Consider the following 12099-nt stretch of genomic DNA (forward strand, 5'->3'; position numbering starts at 1 on the left):
TGAGCGATCTTCAGGTACTCCATCTCAGCTTCATCCCTGTGAGGATGAGATGTAGTCATGATGCTGCATGAAAAACGCTTCCTGGAGGTCCAAGTTCTTACCTGGCGATGCCTCTGTGCTCGGCGTACCACGCTGTGATCTTCTCCTCCCACATGTCTGCTGTCATCTGGTACTGCATCAGAACCTGAGTGGAAAATGCGTCAAAAGATCTCAGAAGGCAGAATGGCCTCATTTCAGTAAGTGATCTGTGACTTACTGTCTTTGGCAGAAGTTCATCCTGAGCCAGGAACCCTGGCTTGTGAAAGTTGGGGTCATAATCGCCGTACTATGGAAGAAGACAGCAGAAAGGTTAAAAATGTTTGAGAGCTTGCTCTACTGACGTCAAGCTTACCTTGGCTTGGACAGCATAGGAGGCCAGAAGAACAGAAGCTTCTGGAGAACAGAAGATCTCCTCGTCTAAGATTTGTTTTTTCACCTAAAAAAAATGATCCAAGACGTACAAGCAAGATGGTAAACATATTCCAATGTCAACACACCTCTGGTTAGCAATAGTGCCAAGGGGAAGCCAGAGCTTAAAAACTACAAACCCCGTTTCCATATGAGTTGGGAAATTGTGTAGAAGTAAATATAAACGGAATACAATGATTTGCAAATCCTTTTCAACCCATATTCAATTGAATGCACTACAAAGTCAAGATATTTGATGTTCAAACTCATAAACTTAATTTTTTTTTGCAAATAATAATTAACTTAGAATTTCATGGCTGCAACACGTGCCAAAGTAGTTGGGAAAGGGCATGTTCACCAATGTGTTACATGGCCTTTCCTTTTAACAACACTCAGTAAACTTTTGGGAACTGAGGAGACACATTTTTTAAGCTTCTCAGGTGGAATTTCTTTCTTGCTTGATGTACAGCTTAAGTTGTTCAACAGTCCGGGGGTCTCCCTTGTGCTATTTTAGGCTTCATAATGCGCCACACATTTTCAATGGGAGACAGGTCTGGACTACAGGCAGGCCAGTCTAGTACCCGCACTTTTTTACTATGAAGCCACGTTGATGTAACACGTGGCTTGGCATTGTCTTGCTGAAATAAGCAGGGGCGTCCATGGTAACGTTGCTTGGATGGCAACATATGTTGCTCCAAAAGCTGTATGTACCTTTCAGCATTAATGGCGCCTTCACAGATGTGTAAGTTACCCATGTCTTGGGCACTAATACACCCCCATACCATCACACATGCTGGCTTTTCAACTTTGCGCCTATAACAATCCAGAAGGTTATTTTCCTCTTTGGTCCGGAGGACACGACGTCCACATTTTCCAAAAACAATTTGAAATGTGGACTCGTCAGACCACAGAACACTTTTATACTTTGCATCAGTCCATCTTAGATGAGCTTGGGCCCAGCAAAGCCGACGGCGTTTCTGGGTGTTGTTGATAAATGGCTTTCGCTTTGCATAGTAGAGTTTTAACTTGCACTTACGGATGTAGCGACCAACTGTAGTTAGTTACAGTGGTTTTCTGAAGTGTTCCTGAGCCCATGAGGTGATATCCTTTACACACTGATGTCGATTTTTGATACAGGGATCGATTCAATGTTGGTCTTCAGTCTTGCTGTTTATGTGCAGTGATTTCTCCAGATTCTCTGAACCTTTTGATATTATGGACCGTAGATGGTGAAATCCCTAAATTCCTTGCAATAGCTTGTTGAGAAATGTTGTTCTTAAACAATTTGCTCACGCATTTGTTGACAAAGTGGTGACCCTCGCCCCATCCTTGTTTGTGAATGACTGAGCATTTCATGGAATCTACTTTTATACCCAATCATGGCACCCACCTGTTCCCAATTTGCCTGTTCACCTGTGGGATGTTCCAAATAAGTGTTTGATGAGCATTCCTCAACTTTATCAGTATTTATTGCCACCTTTCCCAACTTCTTTGTCACGTGTTGCTAGCATCAAATTCTAAAGTTAATGATTATTTGCAACAAAAAAAAATTGTTATCAGTTTGAACATCAAATATGTTGTCTTTGTAGCATATTCAACTGAATATGGCTTGAAAATGATTTGCAAATCATTGTATTCCGTTTATATTTACATCTAACACAATTTCCCAACTCATATGGAAACGGGGTTTGTATCATTTGGGTAAAATATGTAAACGGACAAGGAGAAACAGAGCTACAAGTTGGAATTATTACTACTGTACTTCAACCAATAAGGAACTTTAATTTACTGACATATTATCAATACCAATAATAATAATTCACATTGTGTTGAAACTCTTACTCTTGCACTTGTCTGCATTATTGCACTTTCTATATGATTTAATGTAAGTATTGTATTGACATTACAAGGACAACGTCAGAATATAAAACAAAAGTAAAACATATACAAGAAAAAATGTTAATAAAAAAGCCTTGGTATGCAAAAATGGCAGGTTCACATGGAAATATGTTAGAAAAAGTTATATTTTTTTGTAGAAAATGCTGCAATTTTACAATAATATTTTTGTAAATGCAATTTTCATCCTGCTCCTTCTCAGGCGTGTGTAAATGTATATTTGAATAATTGAGGTATAATTGTCTATCGATCAAAGATGCACATCAATGAAGGACATAAATAAAAATGAAATGAAATGAAAAATTATAATGATGAAAGTTGGATTATGAGAATAAAGTTGTAATTATAAGTGATGAAAGTCACAATTTTATGACAAAAAAAGCACTTACTCAAGAAAAAGTAAACGTTTTTTTGAGAAAATGCTGCAATTTTAAAGAATATGAATTTAACAGGAAGTTATTCAATTATGAAAGATGAAAGTTGGATTATGAGAATAAAATCGCAATTCTACATAATGAAAGTCGCAATTTTACAGCAGAAGAAGTCGCTGTTCGACAAGAGGAAATATGAGTTTTTCTTGGAAAAAATACTGACATTTTTTTGGGGGAAAAAAAAAAAAAGATTTTACCAGAAGTTATTGCAATTATGAAAGATTAAAGTTGGAATATTATGTGAATAAAGTTGTAATTTACAAGATGAACATTTTACAACAAAAAGTTGAAAAAGAAGAATTTTGAGAAAAAGCTGCATTGTTGTACCTTATATATATTTGTATTGACATTACAAGTACAACGTCAGAATATAAAACAAAAGTAGAAAATATACAAGAGATTTTTTTTTTTTTTTTTAAAGTCTTGGTATGCACAAATGGCAGGTTTACATGGAAATATGTTGCAAAGTGAGAAAAAGTTATACTTTTTGGTAGGAAATGCAGCAATTTTACAATAATATTTTTGTAAATGCAATTATAATGATGAAAGTTGACTTATGACAATAAAGTTGTAATTATATGATGAAAGTCACAATTTTATGACCAAAAAAAGCACTTAGTCAAGAAAAAGTAAACGTTTTTTTGAGAAAATGCTGCAATTTTAGGGAATGCGAATTTAACAGGAAGTTATTCAATTATGAAAGATGAAAGTTGGATTACGAGAATAAAATCGTAATTCAACATAATGAAAGTCGCAATTTTACAACAGAAAAAGTAGCTGTTCGACAAGAGAAAATATGAATTTTTTTGACATTTTTGGGGGAAAAAAATTATGATTTTACCAGAAGTTATTGCAATTATAAAAAATTGAAGTTGGAATAGTATGTGATTTAAGTTGTAATTTACAAGATGAACATTTTACGACAAAAAGTTGAAAAAGAATTTTGACAAAAAGCTGCAATTTTAGGGAATGTGAATTTTACAAGAAGTTATTGCAATTATGAAAGATGAAAGTTGGATTACATGAACAAAGCCATAATTCTACATTATGAAAAAGTATACATTCTTTTGAGAAAATCTCAACAATATTATGTGAACAAAGTTTAAAAGATGGAAATTGTACAACACAAATGTTTTTTTTTAGAAAATGCTGCAAGTTATTTATTATTTTGCTAAATGAAAGTTGTTAAAAGTTTTAATTGTAAGAGAAAAAAGTCAATTTTACAAGAATTAAGTCATAATATTATGACAGTAGTCAGAACTTTACTAGATAAAAGTTTCAATATTAGTAGATAAAGATTGTTATATTATGAGCGGTTGTAATTTAATTAGATCTTATTAATTAAAAAATGAGAATCAGAGTTGCATTTAAAAAAAAAAAGTTGTTTACATAAAAGCTAAGAAGTCTTTTGTTTTGCATCTTGTTCCATTACAGCAGTGGTCCCCAACCTTTTTGTAGCTGCGGACCGGTCAAAAAAAAAAAAAAAAAAAAATTTTTTTTTTACATAATTAAATACAATCATGTGTGCTTACGGACTGTATCCCTGCAGACTGTATTGATCTATATTGATATATAATGTATATATTGTGTTTTTTATGTTGATTTCATTAAAAAAAATTAAAAAAATTAAAAAAAATGTTGTTGTTTTTTTAATTTCTTGTGCGGCCCGGTACCAATCGGTGGTTGGGGACCACTGCATTACAGTACCAAAAATGAGCCAAACCGGAACATTTGGAGCACCACTACACGCCAAACATGATCTTGAAATGATGATTACCTGTAAGAAGAAGAGGTGCTGTGTAATTTCTTGCACCAATTCTTCTTCTACTTTCTCCGGGAAGAACTTGGCCAAGAAGTGAAACGTAATGGGCGAGTCTTTGGGGACCTCCTGATCCAGCACCTGAGAGGGCAAATCGTGTCAATCGAGTTACGAGCGCCGTTACCGTGTCACGTTACTCACTCGTTTGTCAGGTTTGAGCCAGGCGTGGGTGTCCTTCACCGTGTAGCGAAGCCCAAAGAACCACGTCTCCCTCAAGCCCACCGTGCGACACACCAAGTCGAACAAGTCTTTGCCTTTCCACTTGACCTGAGGAACAAACATGTACAACACTGTTACAACTAGGGCTGTCAAAAGCATCGTTATTTTGACACCAAGTCAGTACCAACACGTACTCTAGACCAGTGGTCCCCAACCTTTTTGTAGCTGCGGACCGGTCAACGCTTGAAAATTTGTCCCACGGACCGGTGGGGGGGGGGGGGGGGTATTTAAAAAAATTTTTTTTTTTTTTTTTTTTTTTTTTACATAAATAAATACAATCATGTGTGCTTACGGACAGTATCCCTGCAGACTGTATTGATCTATATTGATATATAATGTATATATTGTGTTTTTATGTTGATTTCATTAAAAAAAAATAAAAAAAATTTTTTTTTTTAAATTTCTTGTGCGGTCCGGTACCAATTGGTCTGCGGACCGGTACCGGGCCGCGGCCCGGTGGTTGGGGACCACTGCTCTAGACACATTGTAGAGGTAGACATTAAAAGTGAAAAAGAAGTGTGTTTATTGGCTAATCAATTACAAGCGGTCACCAAAGTATTCGCTGTGCAAGCGAGAGCAGGAAATCCGCCACCACAAGCCCAGGGAGTGTGCGTTGCGGCGCGCGGAAAAGCTCGAGAAGCGTGCAAACCAACCTTTATCACTTCCATAAGTTTGGCAACACTTTGAACTTGACTTATTTTACCACAAAGGCAAAGTGTGGCTTGGGGGGCAATTTGCTGAACGCACCTCTTTTTTTAATGGCACATTGGAGAAATAAAATAAACAGCAAACATTTTAAAACTGAGCAAAAAGATATAACCTAATAACAATAGGCTGAAACTTTGTTACTAATAAAGAATACAAAACATACATACATACATACATATACAGTGTTTCCCACACATTCATTTATTTGTGGCGGCCCGCCACGAAAGAATTACGTCCGCCACAAATTTAAAAAAAAAAAATATATATATATATATATATATATATATTTTTTTTTTTGGTCCTTTCCAGCTTCTCAGGCAAATCATATAGTTGATGTAGATGCCCATAAAGGCTGTTCAGATTTACTTTACAAAAGAGAAGTGTAGGATACTTCTCTTGTTGCCTTATTTGTATTTGACCACTACTGTTTTCTGTTTATTTGTTACTGACTGTGGCAGGACACCTCTGCCTCTGTTTCACTTTATGTTGCTGGTAAATAATATGGTTGTAGTAGTAGGCTAAAGTTAAATTATTTAGTATGCACTAAATAAAGGGGCAGAGCTTTAAGAGACATTTTAGCTTTTATATTTTATAAGATATATTTTTTGTAAGAACCACAATTAATAAATATAATTCAGTGAATCACTTATTGTTCAAATCTGTATATAAATATGTATATAAAGTGTTGTAATTATATTGTAAAATGGATGGATGGACGTTTAAAACAAAACTGTTATTATTAATTAGTAAGTATACATTTTTTGAGCCTTTTTAGAGAAAATCATATCATTGTAGTAAATTATGCAAATTACTCGATGATGTCATGGTGACCACGCCCATAGCCACGCCCCCACCGCCACAGGTATTTTGGCAGTTTATGGGAAACACTGCGTATATATGTATATATAAGCCTTTTTATTAGCCTATTTAATTACAAATGACATGTTGACATCACACTACCGCTATACTGAAACAATATTAACAACAATTATTGTTTGTTTTATGTACATGAAGGCTCCACGCTACTGCTGTTCTTTTTTGTTGGTATTTATGCTCATATTTATAAGCACAGTATTGTTTTGATATACTGGGAGGTGTTCTTTTTTTTAACGTATACGTACAATATTGATCATTAAATTCTGTTATTGCACACTGATCTTAAAGGGGAACTGCACTTTTTTGGAATATTGCATATCATTCACAATCTGTATTTAAGACAACACCGCATATGTTTTTCTTTTATTATGAATTCTAATACATAAAATACGGCATGTAGAAGGTAGCTAACAATGCAGCTAGTAGTAGTACTCTATTGCGCCCATAAAGCTCTTTAAAAACATCCAAAAACCGCCAACAATACTACATTTACATGTTGTGACCTGAATATTAACCAAATATTAGCAATATTGTTATTATAAGCGTTAAGGCAAACAAACTATTTTAGCGCAACATGATCACAGAGAGCTAATTAGCTAATAAAGCTATATTGACATATTGAGCAGGTCAGCTGCTGCAACGCCTCTGAGCTGGTAAAAGTTAATTCTAGATGATAAATTATGCCTCTCACCTGCATAGTGGAAGATTGTGGACATAAACCGAAAAGTTGGTCAACTTTGACATCCAACTTAGACTCAGAGAGGGCGAGAAAGACACAAAAAGACGCTCATTTGCAGCACTTTTTTTTAACCAGCGTAAAGATTATGACTAATTCTTCATCTGAACGGAAAGATATAAACATCCCATTAGTCGGCATCCAAGTGAGAGCAGACATCGTACAGTCAGTTACGTTCATAGTTTGTATTTCTTGTTTAGCACTTAGCAATACTGCTACATGATGTTTAGTGTTTCACTAAAGCTAGGTCTGTTTAGCACACAGCTTCTGAAACTTGTAGATCATCCTCCTTATATTCAGTCAAAAATGTATAAGGTTCTGGATCACTATTCATCCCAAAGTAGTCGTTTCTGGCTTTCATGAAGTCTGCCATAATTAGTACTGTTGTTGTTGAAGGGAAAAGCGAACGTTGTGATGCATCTGTGAAACTATTACGTCACCATATGCTTAAAATAAGCAAAATACGTAAATATTACATGCTATTAATGTGCCTGTTTCTACATTACATATACAGTACAGGCCAAAAGTTTGGACACACCTTCTCATTTCAATGCGTTATGAAGCTCATCGAGAGAATGCCAAGAGTGTGCAAAGCAGTAATCAGAGTAAAGGGGGGCTATTTTGAAGAGACTAGAATATAAAACATGTTTTCAATTATTTCACCTTTTTTTGTTAAGTACATAACTCCACATGTGTTCATTCATAGTTGTGATGCCTTCAGTGGCAATCTGCAATAGTCATGCAAATAAAGAAAACCCATTGAATGAGAAGGTGTGTCCAAACTTTTGGCCTGTACTGTATATACTTACAGTGTGTATAAAAAATGATGATTGAGGCTTTTGGATGTTTTTAGAGCGCCTAATAGGCGGAATAGAGCAACTACCATTGACTCTATTGTTAGCTGACTTTTGCTAGTGTTTATTTACGATTTAGAATACATAAAAAGGAAAAACATGTGTTCTTGCTTTAAATAAGGATTGGGAATGAAAGGCAAAATTGCAAAAAAGTGCAGTTCCCCTCCAAATACTTGACACTTTGAACCACTTTTCAATAAGGTACTTAATTTAAAAGTACATGGCTTGAGTTTCTTTTTAATCTTTGTGTGGAAGAAGTATCGAGAATGGTAAAAATTTACAGGTGCCGACCACTGAAATGTTAGTATCGTGACAACTATACTAACTAGGACTGCCGATATTATCGGCCGATAAATGCTTTAAAATGTAATATCGGAAATTATCGGTATTGGTTTCAAAAAGTAAAATGTATGACTTTTTAAAATGCCGCTGTGTACACGGACGTAGGGAGAAGTACAGAGCGCCAATAAACCTTGAAGGCACTGCCTTTGCGTGCCGGCCCAGTCACATAATATCTACGGCTTTTCACACTCACAAGTGAATGCAATTCACACTTGGTCAACAGCCATACAGGTCACACCGAGGGTGGTCGTATAAACAACTTTAACACTGTTACAAATATGCGCCACACTGTGAACCCACACCAAACAAGAATGACAAACACATTTCGGGAGAACATCCGCACCGTAACACAACATAAACACAACAGAACAAATACCCAGAACCCCTTGCAGCACTAACTCTTCCGGGACGCTACAATATACACCCCCCGCTACCCTCCATCAACCCTGCCCCCCCTAACCCCGCCCACCTCAACCTCCTAATGCTCTCTCAGCGAGAGCATGTCCCAAATTCCAAGCTGCTGTTTTGAGGCATGTTAAAAAAAATAATGCACTTTGTGACTTCAATAATAAATATGGCAGTGCCATGTTGGCATTTTTTTTAGAGATGTTCGATAATATCGGCCGATAAAGGCTTTAAGATGTAATATCGGAAATTATCGGTATCGTTTTTTTATTATCTGTATCGTTTTTTATTTTTTTATTTTATTAAATCAACATAAAAAACACAAGATACACTTACAATTAGTGCACCAACCCAAAAAACCTCCCTCCCCCATTTACACTCATTCACACAAAAGGGTGGTTTCTTTCTGTTATTAATATTCTGGTTCCTACATTATCCATCCATCCATTTTCTACCGCTTATTCCCTTTGGGGTCGCGGGGGGCGCTGGAGCCTATCTCAGCTACAATCGGGCGGAAGGCGGGGTACACCCTGGACAAGTTGCCACCTCATCACAGGGCCAACACAGATAGACAGACAACATTCACACTCACATTCACACACTAGGGCCAATTTTTTGTGTTGCCAATCAACCTATATATCAATATACATCAATACAGTCTGCAAGGGATACAGTCCGTAAGCACACATGATTGTGCGTGCTGCTGGTCCACTAATAGTACTAACCTTTAACAGTTCATTTTTCTCATTTTCATTAATTACTAGTTTCTATGTAACTGTTTTTATATTGTTGTACTTTCTTTTTTATTCAAGAAAATGTTTTTAATTTATGTATCTTATTTTATTAATTAAAAAAAAAAGGAACTTATCTTCACCATACCTGGTTGTCCAAATTAGGCATAATAATGTGTTAATTCCACGACTGTATATATCGGTATCGGTAATTAAAGAGTTGGACAATATCGGAATATCGGCAAAAAGCCATTATCGGACATCCCTAATTTTTTTCCACAACTTGAGTTGAAGTTGTTCTCTTATTTTTTAATATCGTAAATTATAGGTATCGTTTTTTTTTTATATCGGTATTGTTTTTTTATTAAACCAACATAAAAAACACAAGATACACTTAAAATTAGTGCACCAACCCAAAAAACCTCCCTCCCCCATTTACACTCATTCACACAAAAGGGTTGTTTCTTTCTGTTATTAATATTCTGGTTCCTACATTATATATCAATATATATCAATACAGTCTGCAAGGGATACAGTCCGTAAGCACACATGATTGTGCGTGCTGCTGGTCCACTAATAGTACTAAGCTTTAACAGTTAATTTTACTCATTTTCATTAATTACTAGTTTCTATGTAACTGTTTTTATATTGTTTTACTTTCTTTTTTATTCAAGAAAATGTTTTTAATTTATTTATCTTATTTTATTAAAAAAATGACCTTATCTTCACCATACCTGGTTGTCCAAATTAGGCATAATAATGTGTTAATTCCACGACTGTATATATCGGTATCGGTAATTAAAGAGTTGGACAATATCGGAATATCGGCAAAAAGCCATTATGGGACATCTCTAATTTTTTTCCATAACTTGAGTTGAAGTTGTTCTCTTATTTTGGAAAACCTTGTTACATTGTTTAATGCATCCAGCGGGGCATCACAACAAAATTAGGCATAATAATGTGTTAATTCCACAACTGTATATATATATCGGTATATATATATCGGTATCGGTTGATATCGGTAATTGAGAGTTGGACAATATCGAGATATCGGCAAAAAAGACATTATCGGACATCTCTAGTGACAAGCAGTAAAACAAAAAACAAAACTCCTGTTTGGGTGGATGGGAAAGATACAATAAGTTGGCTTACTTTTGTAACAAATGCCACAGGTGGATATGTCAAGATATTTAAAAAGCCAGCAGAGCAGCTTTGACGTCCATCCATTTCCTACCGCTTGTCCCTTTCAGGGTCTGCGGGGGGGGGGGGGGGGGGGGGGGGGTGCTGGAGTCTATGATTCGGTTATTTCTAGAGATGTCGGCCGATAAATGCTTTAAAATGTAATATCGTAAATTATAAGTATCGTTTTTTTTTATATCGGTATTGTTTTTTTATTAAACCAACATAAAAAACACAAGATACACTTAAAATTAGTGCACCAACCCAAAAAACCTCCCTCCCCCATTTACACTCATTCACAAAAGGGTCGTTTCTTTCTGTTATTAATATTCTGGTTCCTACATTATATATCAATATATATCAATACAGTCTGCAAGGGATACAGTCCGTAAGCACACATGATTGTGCGTGCTGCTGCTCCACTAATAGTACTAACCTTTAACAGTTAATTTTACTCATTTTCATTAATTACTAGTTTCTATGTAACTGTTTTTATATTGTTTTACTTTCTTTTTTATTCAAGAAAATGTTTTTAATTTATTTATCTTATTTTATTTAAAAAATGACCTTATCTTCACCATACCTGGTTGTCCAAATTAGGCATAATAATGTGTTAATTCCACGACTGTATATATCGGTATCGGTAATTAAAGAGTTGGACAATATCGGAATATCGGCAAAAAGCCATTATCGAACATCCCCAATTTTTTTCCACAACTTGAGTTGAAGTTGTTCTCTTATTTTGGAAAACCTTGTTACATTGTTTAATGCATCCAGCAGGGCATCACAACAAAATTAGGCATAATAATGTGTAAATTCTGCGATGAGGTGGCGACTTGTCCAGGGTGTACCCCGCCTTCCGCCCAATTGTAGCTGAGATAGGCTCCAGCGCCCCCCGCAACCCCGAAGGAATAAGCGGTAGAAAATGGATGGATGGATGGATAATGTGTAAATTCCACAACTGTATATATATATCGGTATCGGTTGATATCGGTAATTGAGAGTTGGACAATATCGGGATATCTCTAGTGACAACCAGTAAAACAAAAAAACAATACTCCTGTTTGGGTGGATGGGAAAGATACAATAAGTTGGCTTACTTTTGTAACAAATGCCACAGGTGGATAAGTCAAGATATTTAAAAAGCCAGCATAGCAGTTTTGACGTCCATCCATTTCCTACCGCTTGTCCCTTTCGGGGTCCGTGGGGGGGTGCTGGAGTCTCTGATTCGGTTATTTTCAATGCGACAAAGACTCCAATCGGCGTCATCGATTTAAAAAAAAGTCTTACCTCGCAACTGAACTCCATCTCAGCATCCATGGTGGTAACTTTCACTTTGAAGGTCTTCGGCTGTTTCTTTTTTAACCCTAAAATGGACATTTTGTGCCAGTGTTGCCAGTCAAAACCTGCCAGGGAAAAAAAAAACACAGCTATTTTTTTCCCTAAACATTCAAGA

The 12099-nt window shown here is 35.9% G+C and overlaps 1 protein-coding gene across 2 annotated transcripts in view; it reads right to left on the bottom strand.

Moving 5' to 3' along the window:
• nf2b (NF2, moesin-ezrin-radixin like (MERLIN) tumor suppressor b) overlaps positions 1-12099 on the bottom strand; it is a 40716-nt gene that overhangs the window by 28203 nt on the left and 414 nt on the right. For both annotated transcript variants that reach the window (XM_062049131.1, XM_062049132.1), the window contains exons 2-8: positions 11934-12049; positions 4735-4860; positions 4552-4674; positions 392-475; positions 257-325; positions 102-184; positions 1-36 (exon numbers count right to left, since the gene is read on the bottom strand). The exon at positions 1-36 is cut by the window's left edge and continues 40 nt beyond it. In XM_062049131.1, the coding sequence (XP_061905115.1) occupies positions 1-36; positions 102-184; positions 257-325; positions 392-475; positions 4552-4674; positions 4735-4860; positions 11934-12023 (611 nt within the window). In that variant the 5' untranslated portion in view covers positions 12024-12049. The remainder of the gene's footprint in view (positions 37-101; positions 185-256; positions 326-391; positions 476-4551; positions 4675-4734; positions 4861-11933; positions 12050-12099) is intronic.

This window comes from Entelurus aequoreus, linkage group LG05 (genome assembly GCF_033978785.1).
Source record: "Entelurus aequoreus isolate RoL-2023_Sb linkage group LG05, RoL_Eaeq_v1.1, whole genome shotgun sequence".
NCBI classification, from domain to species: domain Eukaryota; kingdom Metazoa; phylum Chordata; class Actinopteri; order Syngnathiformes; family Syngnathidae; genus Entelurus; species Entelurus aequoreus.